Source organism: Vanellus vanellus (assembly GCF_965231255.1).
Source record: "Vanellus vanellus genome assembly, chromosome: 1".
Classification (NCBI taxonomy): domain Eukaryota; kingdom Metazoa; phylum Chordata; class Aves; order Charadriiformes; family Charadriidae; genus Vanellus; species Vanellus vanellus.
Genome location: NC_138905.1, coordinates 220,692,289 through 220,709,642, shown reverse-complemented (window position 1 = coordinate 220,709,642; position 17,354 = coordinate 220,692,289). Strand labels below are relative to the sequence as shown.

Below are 17,354 nucleotides of genomic sequence, written 5' to 3'. Positions count from 1 at the left end.
GAGTCCCCACCCTCGAGTTGCTGGCTCTCTTCTCTTGGGTTGGATTTTAACAGCGTTTCTGATTACTTTAAGTAGAATGAGCTGAAATTGGCTCACTACCCAATTGATTTTATTTGAATGTAGAGAGCACGCCGTTAGTATTGTTTTGTTTACAGTCCGGAAACGCCGGTTAAGCAAAACTCGGAATAATTTCGACCGGTGAGACTAGAGAGCAGAAGGAACGCTCGAAAGAAACCGCCACTTGAGAAACAGAGCTTTGTTTATATCGCGTTGAAAATATCTCTGAAATCAATTTCTCGGTGTCAAAGTTGATTCAAAAGATACTCTTTTTTTTTCCTGTAGTTACCTAATGAGAACAATTTTTCTATAGTTGTAATAGAATGCAGTATAGATTTTTGGAACGTTTGACGTGAATGCAGCTGCTGCGTTAGCTGAGGCAAATAAGGATAATTATGAAGGTGAGGATGGAAGTACGCTGAGGAAAATACACTGCAGTCTAATTTAAGAATTCATTTCAGTGAGAAGATTAAAATCTTTAAAAAATAAATAAGATGAAAATTAAAAAAAAATAAATAAAAAGATTTGCGGCTTGTACTCTCTGCTGTATAACAAAAGTGCTTAATACAAAAGCATCATGCACTAGGAGCAACAAAGCTGGATTAATCACTGACATCTAACAAAAACCAGTACTTTTAAGATTCTAGTCTTTCAAAAAAAAACAAACAAACCAACCCCAAAACCCAGAGATGAGAAAAAACAGAGCCAGAACCTTTACAGTAACCCTATCCTAATGCGTTTGGCGTCGGCTGCTGCAGCGAGCTGTGTGCATAGTGTGTTTCAGAGATTTCTAGCTAACGGTCAGTGGCCCTCCGAAATAATTAATGCACCAAAATTAAAAATAAACTCCCTAAAAACCAATGGGATAAATTATTCCATACATACGGCTGTACAACTGTTCCTTTCGTGGGTACTTTTAGTAAGGAGAGTTTCAGTTACACCAGGTGTCAGACAATAGCTTCTGCATTTGTGCGGATTTAACTCTTTTGCTATCGAAAATTTCTTTAGTAAAAAAAAATGCAGTCATGTGGAGTGGACTGTTTTTCAGCCCAGATGATGTCAAAAAGTCCCAGGGCCCCTTTTCTCTGTTCAGATCTTGCAGAACCATCTTTCTCGTAATGAGTTGAAATGTAATTATTTTCTTTACTCCCTTACCCTCCTGCAGCCCCCCGCGCTCGCCACTGTCAGACGTTAATTTATTAGATTAAAAAGCAGAATGTGGTTCTATAAAGCAGCAGTAGTAGGTTGGTTTGGTTTTAGCTTTATCATAACATACATACAGAGGTTTATGTAACCTATTAATAGTGGCTGTAGGTCCTTTTTTATTCTTCTAAGTGGGAAAAAAACCACCTCTGTATGCAAATAATCTTTATTTTTAAAGATGGGAGTGTCCTGTTTGTAACGTTGAAAATTTACTGAAATGCAAGGCAGTCCTAGCTCACTGCTGGCGAAACTAAAACTAAATTAATTCTGCAATAATAGACTAAAATGAGCACCAAACTTGGCTCACGATTTTCTTACGATTGCTGGGTTTAGCCATGAGATGTGTGAAAAATGTCATGCATATTCCTTCTTCCTCCCTGGAAGCGTTGATCGTCAGGTTGAGCTTCCTTTCCGACATCGGCATGGGAACCTCTCTCACTTTCACCTCTTGAAGAGAAATGCTTTTTAGGTGTGTTTCGTGTTGGTGATTTGCATGCAACATGCAACAAATGTTTACTGTTTTTTTTTTTTCCTTTTATCGAAGTGAACTTTTTTAATCTTCACCTACAAAAATAAGGAGCTTTTTAGGCTTGAGAGCCGACTTCGTTTCGACTCCTAAAACTGTACGTGTGCCATCTGCATCCAGATATAACGGCCGAAATAAGAGAACGCAAACCCTGTGGTTGTCCCTGTCGTAAGGCAACTCCTGCACCTGCAACAACATTTCAGACAAAAATGGAAAAGCGACACGTGTCTACAGACTAAAATGCATTCGTTAATTTAAGAAAGGGCCTCAAAGCTCTTTAGCTGGTTGCAGCCATCTAGTACTTCGTGTTGGTTTACTGAAGTTTTAGCGCTAAACACTGCTTTCACTGGACTCCAAACCCCGAGGGAGCAGCAGAGTGTCCGTCTAAGTTTAGCTCAGGTTTTTCGGCTCTTCCTTCATTCCTTGGCCATGGTGAGCGGTTTTGGTTTGCCTCTTTTTTGGAAGAGGTTAAATTGAGTCATTGGATGTTTTGCCACCACCAAGTGCCAGTCCTAAAAACACTTAAGCAAGAGCTTAATTTAGTAAATCGGGTTGGGACCAGACACTTCAGTCCCCCCACCTTCTTCCCTACACTTTTGATTTTTATGTCTATAGCAGATAAATCTCTGGTTTAGCTCCTTTCTTCATACCTATTTAAATGACGCTTCGTTTTTCAGTTCTTACTTGATGTACCCCTCCAGCCTGTCTTTACCTGAGGATACAGACTTCCCAGGTCCTCCTTGAAGTCCTCCTGAAGCGTGTACTCTTCCATGCCAGTCAGCTTGCTACTGCTCCTCTGCTTGTAGGATCCTTCACAACCTTCTGAAGTGCCAGCAGCTTGGTCTGTTACAGGTTGGGTGAAGTCCCTCCCGGCCGTGCCAGCTCCATTTATTCAGGAAGCGTTCCAGGTCCTGCTGGGTTTGCAACCTTTCTCCTGCACTGACTTCTCAGCCAAGTATTCAGACTGGGCATTTCCACCGCTCTTTCTGGTCATGTCAAGCTTAGGAGTCCATGTTTTCAGCTTCTTCCCCCGAGACTAAATTGATCTCTTGATCTTGTCAATTGACCTCTAGATCTTGTCTCCTGCTTTTTGCCTGTACTTCTGGTAACCACACAGACCACAGCTCTAGGTCTTTTCCCAATGCTTCTTATTACCCCATTTTTACATTGTTTATTTTTAGACCTTTAAGCAAGGGTGAGGTCTGCTTGGATACAATACTGCTTTATGAATAACTAATATAACACTCTGATCCAATAACAATTCATTTCTTTTTGAATATGCCCTTAGGAGTAGCCACAAAGTTGGCATTCATTTTTCTGGTCAAGTGCTTTTGATAAATAGATGAAAAACTGAAAAAGCACTTGGGATAATGCAGAAGGTTATCAAGCGACCGAAAAAAGTCTGTATTCTTTCTTCATGAAAATGAGATGCTGATGGGAACACTGAAAATTTGTTACAAGATGTTTTATAGGGGAGAGGTAATGTCAAACGGTTCTGCGTATATCTGCAGCTGTTAAGACTCAGCTGGAAGCGGTGGAAGAAGAGCAGCTCTGTGGAAAGGGACTGGGGGGTCCTGGTGAACAACAGGATGCCCACGAGCCAGCAAAGTGCCCTGGTGGCCAAGAAGGCCAATGGCACCCTGGGGGGCACCAAGAAGAGTGTGGCCAGCAGGTGGAGGGAGGTCATCCTCCCCCTCTGCTCTGCCCCGGTGAGGCCACATCTGGAGCACTGTGTCCAGTTCGGGGCTCCCCGGGTCAAGAAGGACAGGGATCTGCTGGAGAGGGCTACAAAAGATGATGAGGGAACCAGAGCATCTTTCTTGTGAGGAAAAGCTGAGGGACTTGGGGCTTTTTAGTCTGGAGAAGAGAAGACTGAGGGGGGATCTTATCAACGCTTATAAATCCTTCAAGGGAGGGTGCCGGGGGGATGGGAACAGTGTTTTTCCAGTGGTGCCCAGTGACAAGACAAGAGGGAACGGGCACAGACTTGAGCATAGGAAGTTCCATCTCAACCTGAGGAGGGACTTCTTTGCTTTGAGGGTGGCAGAGCACTGGCACAGCTGCCCAGAGAGGTGGGGGAGTCTCCCACTCTGGAGCCATTCCAAACCCACCTGGACGTGTCCTGTGCCACTGCTGGAGGTGCCCCTGCTCTGGCAGGGGGTGGGACTGGGGGAGCTCCAGAGGTCCCTTCCAACCCTGACCAGTCTGGGATTCTGTGATAAAGCCCCCTCAATAAAAACAGGGAAAAACTAATGTAATATTTAAACTGAGGGGATGAGTGAAGAGAGCTGTACCTGTCTGTTCTTTGCCCGGTAGGCAGCTTTGCCCTCCTACCTGTTCACGCCAGAGCTAACCACGTGCTTAGAACTTCCCTCCTCCTCTTCTGGGCTGCTCTATGTCTAGTGTAACAATTCCTTTTACTTGGAAAATACCACTAACGTGGGCTTTGTGGGTCTGTCCCGCTCCAATGGGTGAACTTTGTGGAAGTGTTTGTTTCTGGCTTTGAGCTCAAATACCTCAACATCGCATACCGGATTGTAAAAGCCTCTTGGGGTTCTTTTTTTTTTTTTTTGATCACTTTGCGCAACGTGGGGATGCTACCTCCCCTCCGCCCCTCTTTTGATGTCTATTCATGTATGCCTCACGGCATTCCGTAGGGACAAGTCGAAGCACTGCAAGCTTCTCGGCTGAGTTACGCCTTCTAGAAGTAGAGGCAGAAAGTGGCCCGGGAGTTGCCTGGAGCATTAGATATATTTCAGAGCCCTATTGCGGGAGCGTGTGTGTGTGTGTAGGGGTTGTCTTCCTTTCCCTCGCTGGCCTCTACTGTTGGCTGTCATCTCCTTCACAGAATCACAGGATGGTCAGGGTTGGAAGGGACTTCTGGAGATCATCCAGTCCAACCCCTTGAATCCGCTACCCCCAGCTCTCTTGTAATAAGAGGATGAATAAGAATAAAGGCCAGATTCAGTTTTGATGAAAAGGAGCTTAGCTGAACAAAATAACAAGCTGAACCCATTTTTGCCTCATTTTCATTTAAATCCACTGCGAGGATGTTAGCATAAGTTAGTATTATTGCCTCTCCCACGAGGGCAGCGTAATCTAAAGGTATTAGTGTCTTGCTTTCGTTATCGCTTTGGTTTGCTTCCCAGTATCTCCTGATTTTACTCCAGTCTATACCAAGTGCTGCTATTAATGTTGTCTTCCTTCCTTGACCCACATTGTGCCGCTTGGCCTGCTCAAACGCCCCATGACATCGTCTCTTCTGCTGCCCCACCTGGGGACTTCTCACCTCGCCTGAAAAGAATTCCTTGTCTTTCTGCTCGCTGACCTTCCTCCTGCTGCCTCCCCTTGAATTCCTCCTTCCTAAACATCTTTTGCGTACTTGTGGGATCTTCTCTAGTTTCAAACCACACCTGATGGAGAAAAATCCTCTCTCTTGAACCAAAGAGGAGAGACTGAGAGAGGGAAATTCATGCCACAGTCAATTCTGTCACACGTGTACGCAACCTCAATTTGTTTCGAGCGGCGCTAAGCATACTCTGTCTTCTTCAGTGATAATTTATTAGGGGATTTTTTCAGTTGATCTCAAAGGTTTTGCAAGATTATATCAGCCTGAAGAGGAGTTGTGCTGAAAAGGGATGCAGGGTGGCTCTGGACTGCACTGGCTGTCTCAGTAGTGAGATGTGCACCAGTCAGCGAGTCATCCAGGAAGAGGAATTGTTCTGGAGGATCCCCTTCGGAGTATTGATTAACTTCAGTTGGAGAAAGCACTGAAGTGTCTGCTGTAGGAATCTCTTCTGTTGTGCCAGGAGCACACCCCGGGAAGGCGGTGTGAATATAATGTCTTCTCACAGCTCATTTTACGGATGGGAAGAGTCTGAGATTGGCTCAGAAAAAACCCCAACATCATACAGTCCCAGACTGGCTGAGGTTGGAAGGGACCTCCAGAGGTCATAGAATCATAGAATGGTTTGGGTTGGAAGGGACCTTGAAGACCACCCAGTGCCACCCCCCTGCCCTGTGCAGAGACACCTCCCACCAGCCCAGGTTGCTCCAAGCCCCTTCCAACCTGGCCTTCAACACCTCCAGGGATGGGGCAGCCACAGCTTCTCTGGGCAACCTGCGCCAGGGGCTCACCACCCTCACAGTGAAAAATTTCTTCCTAATATCTCATCTAAATCTCCCCTCTTCCAGTTGGAAGCCATTCCCCCTCGTCCTATCCCTACATGCCCTTGTAAAAAGTCCCTCTCCATCTTTCCTGGAGCCCCTTTAGGTACTGGAAGGCTGCTATAAGGTCTCCCCGGAGCCTTCTCCAGGCTGAACAGCCCCAACTCTCCCAGCCTTTCCTCATAGGAGAGGTGCTCCAGCCCTCTGATCATCCTTGTGGCCCTCCTCTGGCCCCACTTTAACAGGTCCATGTCCTTCTTATGTTGAGAATCATCTAGGTCGGAAGGGACCTCTGGAGATCATCTGGTCCAGGGCCGGTTGCCCAGGATCGTGCCTAGACAGCTTTTGAATATCTGCAAGGATGGACGCCCCACAACCTCTCTGGGCAGCCTGTGCCAGTGCTCAGTCACCCCCACGGGGAAAAAGTGTTTCCTGATGTTCGGGGGGAACCTCCTGTGCCTCTGGTCCTGTCACCGGCCACCCCTGAGAAGAGCCTGGCTCTGTCCTCTTTGCACCTACTCTTTACATATTTGTATAGATTGATGAGATCCCTCTGAGCTTTCTCTTCTTCTGGCTGAGCAGTCCCAGCTCCCTCGGCCTCTCTTCGTAGGAGACATGCTCCAGCCTCTTTATCGTCGTTGTGGCCCTTTGTTGGACTCTCTCCAACTTAATCGTTATTAAATTGCTTATCCTTGCACAGTCTCGGTGAGGTAAATGCGTACGGAATGCCAACACATATAGAAGGAATATCAGGAAACCTACTTTAGTGGAAAGATCAAGACTGATTTACATCCTAAACGCTGAGATGTAAACACACAAGGTAGTTGCTGTGGCACTCATAGTTTGAGGAGGAGGAGGCCGAGAGGAGACCTCATCACTCTTTACAACTACTTGAAAGGACACTGTAGAGAGGTTGGTGCTGGTCTCTTCTCACAGGTAATCAATGACAGAACAAGAGGGAATGGCTTCAAGCTCCAACAGGGTAGGTTTAGATTGAACATTAGGAAAGAATTTTTCACAGAAAGAGTGGTCGGGCATTGGAATAGACTGCCCAGGGAGGTGGTTGAGTCACCATCCCTGGATGTGTTTGAGAGACGTTTAGATGTGGTGTTGGGGGATATGGTGTAGGGGAGAACTTTGTAGAGTAGGGTAGATGGTTGGACTCCATGATCCCAAGGGTCTCTTCCAACCTAGACAATTGTATGATTCTGTGATTCTGTTCTATGAAATATAGAAAGACTGGGAGCGATTGCAGTAATTAAATGCTGGAAAGTCTGTCTTCAGCGATTCAAATGGGTTGCGTTCACTCTGTAGACAATAGAGAATTATTTCATCTTGCTTTAGTTGGCGTTTCTTGAGGGGGAGAGATTTTTTTTTTTTTGTTACTGATACAATAAAAGCAGGCATAAAATGAAACAAGATCCAAAACCATGGTTTGAAATTTGAGTTCTTTTGCAGCCAAATTTTTTTTTTTGACAGAAGTGGTTGTGCTGTTCTAAAATATTTGATGACGCTATGATTCGATCACAAATTAGAAAGGATGAACCTAAATGGCCAACTGGATGACGCTTAACCTTTCATCTTTGCTTCCTGTAATGCATGGTTGCTTTAGAATCACAGAATCACAGACTGGTCAGGGTTGGAAGGGACCTCTGGAGATCATCTAGTCCACCCCCCCTGCCAGAGCAGGGGCACCTACAGAAGAAATTAGGTGACTCCCTTCGTCATTTTGATATAGTGCGTGGGTGAAATTGTGTTGCAATTGTATTCATCGTGAATGTTTTTCGTTGCAGTAGAGCTGTGTCTGGTATTCGGCGTCATGCTGATTTTCCTGAGACAGTTGAGTTGGGACTTCTTGTGAACTTTGTTTTGCTGTCGTAGTTGGCTTCCCACAACATGGTACCATTGCAAAGTTCACACAGAAGAGAATTATTTTTGTTGAATCTTTCTTGTTTTGCATGACAAAAAAAGATCGCAGGCTGATAAATGTCATATAAAGTTTTCCTGTAACTAAATACCGTCATATCTACAGAGGTAGCCCTTGGGCTGTGTCGTGACTCGTTCTCTTGTTTTCTGTTGCAGAGTCGACAACTGGAATCGGAAACTGGAACGACTGAAGAACACAGCCTCAACAAGGAGGCTCGGAAATGGGCTACCCGCGTAGCCCGGGAGCACAAAAACATCATCCACAGTCAGCGGGTAGGTTCAGGAAACAGATTTTATTGGGTGCAGCTCCCCACCGCATGAAAGAGGAGCTGCTGCAAGCGCTAAGGAATTATTTTTGTCCTGTTACCTCTCCGGGCAACCTGCCGTTTTCATCTTAGCCTCTCTTGGTGGGATGCACTCAAACCGCCGGGCTAGCAGCTCCTCCAACTTCCTGGTTCGCCAGTATGTTTTGTTATTCCCGTGTAAATCTAAAGTGACAGCTTCTACTTTACTTCAAATAACTTACTCTGTTCTACACAGCTTCCTTCTGCCCGAACTAAAGTTTCGGGGGTTCTCTTACCACCACTGTATCATGTATATATTACCCATAGAAAAAAATGTATTAGTTTGGATACTGAAAGCCTTTTCAAGACTAGGAAAATCCACAGGTAATGCGCGCTTGAATCTAATGTGAAGACACAAAATTAAGTGTGCATTGATAAATTTATTTCTACGTATGTGGCTCAACATAGAAGAACCTCAGGCTGTATTTGGACATTCTAACTGGGGCTTCAGGTAGCTGTATTTTGGAACACAGCTGTCCAGGAACGAGACTAAAAGTCAGCCAGTAGAAATGCATCCCTTGGGTCACCGCATTCCTTAAGCATCTATGGAAAGGCTCTCATGCCCTTGTTTGCAGACAGTGTTGGGACCCACGCTAAGTTCTTGTGCTAAGTTCTGCCTAAAAACATCTGTTTCACGTGCTCAGGTCAAGCCTGACTTGCACAAACTACATTAAATTCACTTAAAGAGGATGTGTCTATACTACAGTATCTGTAATATTGTATAATATTCAATGAGCTTCAGCCCAGGAAGCGGGGAACCTGCCATCTAGTTCCACTGTGGTCTTCAGAGATTTGAGCCATTCCTCAAACTACCCAGGGGGAATGCACGAAGCAAGAAGCAGAGACCAAAGTGAGCCTGGGTCACTCTGTAGCAAAACCCAGAAGTTGCAGCACCAGGCAGAGGGTATTAACGGAGTCTGTAACCGAAATATGATAGGAAGAACTCTCATCAGAGGAAGGAGGGAGTGTCCTGCATTCTGGTCCTAGCACCTCATGTTCCTTCTGCTCTTTCTCCAAAGACTATATAATGCAAAGTGCATAAACAGTCACTGAACCACAGTGCACAGATTTGCAGATAACTGGTGACAATTTGTGTGATCGCGTACTTGTATTTTTCATTTGGATCTATACAGTCAACATACACATACGTGTAGCAAAGAAACCTGGAGCATTGTGTCCAGTTCTGGGCTCCCCGGGTCAACAAGGACAGGGAACTGCTGGAGAGGGTCCAGCAAAGGGCTACAAAGATGATGAGGGGACTGGAGCATCTTGTGGGGTCCCCCAGGGCTCAATACTTGGTCCTATTTTGTTTAATGTATTCATTAATGACCTGGATGAGGGGACAGAGTGTATCCTCAGCAAGTTTGCTGATGATACCAAACTGGGTGGGGTGGCTGACACCCCAGAGGGCCGTGCTGCCATCCAGCGTGACCTGGACAGGCTGGAGAGCTGGGCAGAGAAGAACCTAATGAGGTTCAACAAAACCAAGTGCAAGGTCCTGCACCTGGGGAGGAAGAATGCTAGGCACCAGTACAGGTTAGGGGCTGACCTGCTGGGAAGTAGCTTGGAGGAGAAAGATCTGGGGGTGGTGGTAGACAGTAAATTATCCATGGCCCAGCAATGTGCCCTTGTCGCCAAAAAGGCCAATGGAATCCTGGGCTGCATAGGGAAGAGTGTGGCCAGTAGGTCGAGGGAGGTCATTCTCCCCCTCTACTCGGCACTGGTGAGGCCACAACTGGAATACTGTGTCCAGTTTTGGGCTCCCCAGTTCAAGAGGGACAGGGAACTGCTGGAGCGAGTCCAGCGAAGGGCAACTAAGATGATGGAGGGATTGGAGCATCTCCCTTATGAGGAAAGGCTGAGAGCGCTGGGACTCTTTAGCCTGGAGAAGAGAAGGCTGAGGGGAGACCTTATTATGGCGTACAAGTATCTAAAGGGTGGGTTGAAGGAGGATGGAGCCAGGCTCTTTTCAATGGTTCCCAGTGACAGGACGAGGGGCAATGGGCACAAGTTAGAACGTAGGAAGTTCCGTTCAAATACACAGAAACACTTCTTTACGGTTCGGGTGACAGAGCACTGGCACAGGCTGCCCAGGGAGGTGGGGGAGTCCCCTTCCCTGGAGATTTTCAAGACCCGCCTGGATGCAGTCCTGAGTAATGTGCTCCGGGCAATCCTGCTTTAGCAGGGGAGTTGGACTGGATGATCTCTAGAGGTCCCTTCCAACTCTGATAATTCTGTGATTCTGTGATTCTGTGATCTTTCTTCTGAGGAAAGGCTGAGGGACTTGGGGCTTTTCAGTCTGGAGAAGAGAAGACCGAGGGGGGATCTTATCAAAGATTATAAATCCATCAAGGCAGGGTGGCGGGGGGATGGGAACAGCGTTTTTTCAGTGGTGCCCAGTGACAGGACAAGAGGGAACGGGCACAGACTTGAACATGGGACGTTCCATCTCAACCTGAGGAGGAACTTCTTTGCTTTGAGGGCGGCAGAGCACTGGCACAGCTGCCCAGAGAGGTGGGGGAGTCTCCCCCTCTGGAGCCATTCCAAACCCGCCTGGATGCCGTCCTGTGCCACTGCTGTAGGTGCCCCTGCTCTGGCAGGGGGTGGGACTGGGGGAGCTCCAGAGGTCCCTTCCAACCCTGACCAGTCTGGGATTCTGTGGAACTCCGACGTGTTTTCTGTGATTCAGCAAATTCTCCTCTGGACACAACGTTCCTGTACCATTAGCAACTTCTCTGTGCATATTTAAGATGCTCTCTTCCATGCTGACATGAATATGGAGCAATATACCCATTTTAAATATGTAAATATCAACATATAGATGAGTTGATTCATACCACAATATCGTGTTTCCATGAAGATGTTGAAACATTCCCCCAAGTGAAATTTCCGCGTGAAATACTGTGCTTTTGCTTTGGTCATCATCTGTTTTCCTGGAATGGGCTATTGTCGGTCAACCCAACATCTAATCAAACAATAATTTCCCTGAATTGTTATAAATATTTATCATGTAAATGGCTTGCTAGGACTTACTACAGCTGTGGCGTGTTTTCTTATTTTTGACAGACACTTGAAGAGCTTGAATGCCACGGGCCGGTGATGTCTGAGCAAACTCGAGCAGAACTGGAGCAGAAAATAGATGAAGCCAGAGAAAGTATTCGCAAGGCTGAGGTAAGAAGGAAATTATTTTGGCATGTTCAGCTGCTTACCTCGGAAGGATTTATGTTACAGCTACTTAATTTTGTTTGTGGCAATGAAAGCTTTTAGCATCAAAAATCGGGGAAGTTTAGGATGTCATTTTTTTTCCTTGATTTCGTACTTCTCAAATCACTGAATCAACTTAATGAAAGACTCGAGATTAGGAGAATAATATTAAAAACCACTCCTGATGAAGAGTGATTAGACTTGCTGCATTTTCCGCTATTGCGCAAAGGTCAAGAATCTCTATATTTAGGGGCTTTGTCTTAAATAGAGAAAAAAAAAAAATCTCAAGTTTACTCGTTCCCTTCCGCTTGAAGGAATTAATACCAGAAAGTGGTATCTTCACGATTTTTGGCTTCTAGAAGGAACTGCCACATGCTGATGTGCCTCCTTCTGTTCTGGTATTTTTTGATATACTTATTAATTTGTAACGTCGATGGGAAAACATTTGAAATTATCTCTGTATCTCCTTCTACTTTGAGGTACTTTTGAGAAGGTTACAGAGGTTTATGAGACCTGTTCTGGGTTAAGAAAGACTCAGGAAAAGATAAACTACCTTCGTACTCGACTGCCGCTATCGGCTTGGTAGAAGTTAACTGTTTTCATGGCCAGTGAGTCAGAAAACCTATTGCAAGCAACAGGAACTGATCTATTGGTTTTCGGCTGACTGGGTTGCTTAATTAAAACTGTAGAGCAAACATAATTGTTTCAGTTAAGTGCTTCTCATACCGCTAGATATTCAGAGTACCTGATGTAATTAGGAATGTGATTTACAGTTCAAGAGGTTAGAAAATCGCGAGTAAAAATATTCCTCCTCCTGGTGCGATAAATGTTAGACTCTCTTTTTAAAACAAATCCCGAATATGCTCTCTTAGCAGCAAATGTTTTAAAATGCAATAGCCTTTTATTTTGAGTAAACTATTTCTAATAGACCATACTCCAAAGTACTTCAGTGTATATATAGTTAATGATTAAATATGCAAGGACAGAGAGCATGAGAATGGGAGATAAAAGCAGCAGCAGAAAGAAACAAAATCAGGATAAGAAGTTGCAGAGGAGACGGTTCTCACACGAAAATAGTATAAAAGGTACAAATGAAATCAGCCTGGAACTGTTGCAACTCTTAAGAACGCATGATGAACAGAACCCAATAAATCAGTGGAAACTGAGCAAAGAGATAACGTGTTTCCTTGGGGGAGGTGGAGGAGAGAAAAACTGACACGAGTATTTTTTTATTTGTTAAATTCTGCAAAGTTAGAACTTTGAAAGCGCGTGCTGCAGTAGTAATGGCTAAGAAGGGTCTCTGCAATAGGAATTAGGCCATGGTCCTCTAAGAACGATACAGAGCGCACGAAGGCAGGGGTAACACACCGGCTATTGTCTGGGCGGATGCAGCAAAGAAGAAATTTAAGAGCATACGAGGACTTTTGCCCAGCAGAAGGTTGGCTTTTCTGAGAGAATTAGCTAAAAGAGCTGCAGACGAAATTGCAAGTTGCCTTGGCCACAGCCACAGAGTATAACTGAGGGTAGAAGGAAGATGCCAAGAAGTGGAAGGTTTATATATAAACTGAAGAGATGTGAAATCAGAAATAAACCCTGGAGTGTGCGGCAGGAAGCAGCGGTCTTTTCCAAAAGCGAAGGGAGGGATAGAGCTCCATTGGGAAGCACACTGGGCAAGAAGCGCCTGGCCGGGGAGGTGATCGATAAAAGCAATGAACGGGGGGGGGGAAAAATAGCGTGCCGTTCTCTGATCTAATGAGTAGCAAATCCAGAGTCATATATGCGCATCCTTATAAACACCAAAAGGTACTCCCGAGAGGCAAAGAGCAGGAATATTTTTCTCCGAGACGTGTTTTACAGTATTTGGTAGAAAGCCTTTAATATAGACAAATAACATATTTCCATGGTTTCCCAGTGCTAGCTGGTGTGTCGTAGTTAAAATGTCCTTTAGCTTTCTAATACTTAATGCGTGTCCTGTTTCACACCAGAAGATGGTGAAAATGCCAAATACTTGAGTCTCGGAAGAGTCAGTGGTTGGGTGATTTTCACTCATTTTCTTCCTTTTCTTTTGATGCACGTTTTCTACTGTATGTTTCAAGGACGTGAAGTTGCCTCTGAGTTTTTGAATGGTAGATGTGTATACCACTTTGTGTTTGTGTTTTATATATTACCACATAAGTTCTTTATAGTATCGATTTTTTTAAAAAAAAAGAAGCTAGTAAGTGAATTCAGTAATTTTTTTTTACTTTTCCTTAGGGATGGCCTTTCCTTTTAGCTTCACCCCTTATTAGTCCCTGCTCCTCTAAGTGGCACTATTAAGTAATTTCAGGACCGTTAATTAGACAAGAGATTTTTGCACACGTACGATCCGTGGAAGAATAACCTCTGGAAGCTTTGAGTAAAAATGTTTTCTTTTGTATTGCAATGGTAATTCTTTTCAGTGTGTGAAAACCAAACTTTTGCAGCATTCCTGCGTATTTAAGTGCAGCTGATTAAGTTGGAGTTACTGATGGTTGCGTAGGGGAACAGTGTTTGTGCAGAAAGTTACAGTCACATATTTAGGCTGTAGGGAACTGTGCAACTGCCCTTTCCCCGTCCCACTGCGCTGCATTTGGGTCAAGGAGCTGCGGCTAGCAAGTAAAGAGCAAAGCAGAGAGACCCCTGAATTAGCTTCGTCTTCAAAGAGGTCCTTCTCCGGATAACAAGTGGGGGAAGAAGCGGGTCTGGAGAGTTGGCAGGAGTCAACGGTCAGTTATTGGAAGAGCCGGTCTTAGGCAGGAGAAAGATTTTTCAGCACCTCCACGTTACTCAGAAAACGGGGATTTGGAAAGTGGAAAAAGAAAGATTACACAGGTTCTGTTTCTTTTTCGTGAAAGTCAGTTTGATGCATGTAATTTATAAAGTAAAACAGAAAAAAGTCCCTAAAACACGCAAAGAACTGTTTATTGGATTTACGTCTGCGGCTGTTACCGAAGGCGTGGTATTGTACGGTTGCGAGCCCATACATGGTTGCACCCCGTGTGAACGACCCAAAGTCATTTGCCCTTTGACACTGGTTAGTACATTATCACCTCGGCCCATTAAGTCTTACTGTCTGCAGAACTTTGTGGATCCTGCTGTGATCCTAACTGGAAAGTAGTATGTTCTGGTGCCGTGTCTGGAAGCGATTGATAAGAGATTATATTTATTTTTTTAAAAAACCAACCTGTTCTCTTGGGACGGTATCAAAGCGCTTTGCTTGCAGCTGTAACAAGTATTGGTTAATGTAGTACTGTTTGTTGCCATGATGGTCAAGTCTCAGCCGTGGAAGGCTCCCGTTTATTCGAAGAGAGCGAAGCAGCTGGAGGACAGCACATCTAGAAGATGACAAGGCCTGCAGGGTATGAATTCCGTAACCTTGAGAGAATTTCCTCAAGTCAGTGGTTGTATCAACCTGCAGTACCTACGGAGCAGCGTGTGGAGGAGTCTCTGAATGACCCCGTGTGGGTACTGCCCGCACTCTGGAGACATGGACATTGTGCTTAACGTTATTTGTAGGTGACATGTGTGTATGTGCGCATATACGGTCTCTCCTCCTGCAGTGTGTTAGATAGTATGTGCTGTCATTCCTCAGCCTGGAGACGTTCTCCCTTCTTCCTTTTGGGTTGGTTTTTTTTTGTGTTTTTCTCTTGAAATGCACTTTCTTTTTATTTCCGTTCTGGAGTAGCGTGCCTGCTGTTCCTTCCCGTTTTGACTTCTTGACCTGCTCGTTGGTGCTTTTTCCTCGGCAAATCTACCCTCTTCCTCTTCTTTCTTCGTCATTTCTGAAAGGGAAGATAACTTCACGAGCACGGTAGGATTAAATTTTGCCTTTCTTCTGGCAAAACTATTTTTGGTCATTGCTAGACGCTGCCACTTGCGTGTTTCTCCCTGGGGGTTTTTACATTCTTGACACGTTGCTCCGGTGCCAGCCTGCTTAACTGTCGGAACGCAAAGCGATCTCTACATGCCGTCTAATACAACATGAGCTGAGTCAGAACCTTTTAGAGACTATATATATTGGTACTGGTGTTTCTCCAGGGTGTATTGGGGATAGATGTATTCATCTCATTGCCTTCTTCCTCCGAGACCCTGAATCCTTTGAAATCCAACAGCTGAGAGGAACTGAGGAACTTTACTGTACGTGTAATGTATGTATTTTCTGACAAGCACAATGAGCGCGGAAACAGGCGCAATTTGAAGGTACAGCAAAGAAATATAGTAAAAGTGCGCGTACAACCAAGACCTACTGAAGAAATCTATGTTTTTGTCTTCTGCAAGATGAACACGAAATCTTAGATTGACACATTCACAGCTCAGTAGGTTATTTTGGATCTTTCCCCCCACCCCAGGGATAGGAGGTATTTTTCCTTGTGATGTTTCAGGGAGCGGACTCCATGATTAAAGATTGGGGAAAAGACGGCTTACACCAGAGTGCTCCTATACAATTGATACACAGCAGATGACAGACAATGACTGTAGTTGATAATCAGAACCCATATTTTCTTCTTAAAAATGGAAACCTTCTGTCTTGTTACAGGTTTTTTTGTTTGTTTTGCTCGCTTGTTCTTAAAGGAAATGTTAGACTATGTCTGATAATACCTCTGGCGCTGGCAGAGCTCTAAAATTGACGGTGGTTAATGCTACACCGTGGAGTTTAGATCAAGAGGAACTCCATCCTTGTCAAAACAGCATTTAACCACCGCTGCGTCAGGGCTGGATTTCGATAAAGGTAAACGCTGCGAGCAGACGGTGCTTGTCTAAATTGAAGGTGGCACAATTCAAGCGTCATTTGTAAAGGAGGTCAACTCCTTTAAAATTCAGTAATTTGAAAAAATAAGCTCTTCTTGTAGCTCCTTTGCACTTAACCAACCAACTCTGGTAACTGAACGAGAACTTCTGTATTTTAAGCTTTCATTTTTGTGACAGCAGTAAGGAAGGCTGCTGGGCGTTTTACAGCTGTTAGTTCAGGCGGTTGGACAGATCTGATTTGCCTTAAAATAGCTTTGCATTTCTCCGCTGCCTCTATCCCTTTATCTTTAAACTACCGGAGACAAAAATTTACTGTCTCCACCGATCCGTGTTGCAGAAATAAAGGAAAAGAAAAGTTGCAGCTCTTTCCTTGGTTTTTATAATCCTTCTTTCAGTGGCATCCTGGACCCCGGGGCTGGCTTACTTGAATTCTTCTTCCTCTCATCTTATTTTGTCTCTATTAAACTGAAGACTCCGATACTTTGATAGCCCGGTGTGACTCTCTCCAAGCGGTATAGTCGGTCCCAGGGCTGACATCATTTTTTCTCAATGATGATGGGAGATTTCCCATTTGTGCTCAGGTCTATGCTCAAAGAAGGTCTTGGGGCCTCCATGACGATTAATCCTATTTCCACTTAATTATAAGGGGATGCATTTTGTCTCATCGTTAGGATATCTACAACTCTCCAGGGAGTATTTGTACCAGATAAGATTTGATTAAGACTCATTATGGTGCTGTTTACTTCGTTTGATTAGTTCAGAAGCGTAGGTCCATCTTTAATTGTAAATGGAGGGCTGTTTTCTCCTTCCCCTTATATTTGGCTATGAATATTTATGACTGTGCTGTGATAACAGTTGTATTTGCTGGCTGAGCTCCTGTTCTATCTTAGGATCTAATGTATTAATCGTATGCTGCACGTGGTCCTACTGCATCTCAAGTAGACGTAGCTATGATTCGGCCTGTTATTTGTGTGTTCTTGCAGTTGAACCTTCCAGCTGCAAGAGTGGTGGCGTGCTCTGCTCATAAGAAAAGTGAGAAAAGCTTAATTCCTTGTGCTTCACTAAAATAAATGAAATAGAATAAGGCTACCAATCCCCCCCGCCAAAAAAAAAAAAAAAAAAAAAAAAAAAGTTGAATTTGTAAAATGTCACTTGCTGCC

General features: G+C 44.6%; 1 protein-coding gene across 1 annotated transcript in view; it reads left to right on the top strand.

Moving 5' to 3' along the window:
* FCHSD2 (FCH and double SH3 domains 2) overlaps positions 1–17,354 on the top strand; it is a gene marked incomplete at both ends in the record, with an annotated part of 178,717 nt that overhangs the window by 136,543 nt on the left and 24,820 nt on the right. The window contains 2 exons of the mRNA XM_082497631.1: positions 8,036–8,152; positions 11,290–11,394. Coding sequence (XP_082353757.1) covers positions 8,036–8,152; positions 11,290–11,394 — 222 coding nt within the window. The remainder of the gene's footprint in view (positions 1–8,035; positions 8,153–11,289; positions 11,395–17,354) is intronic.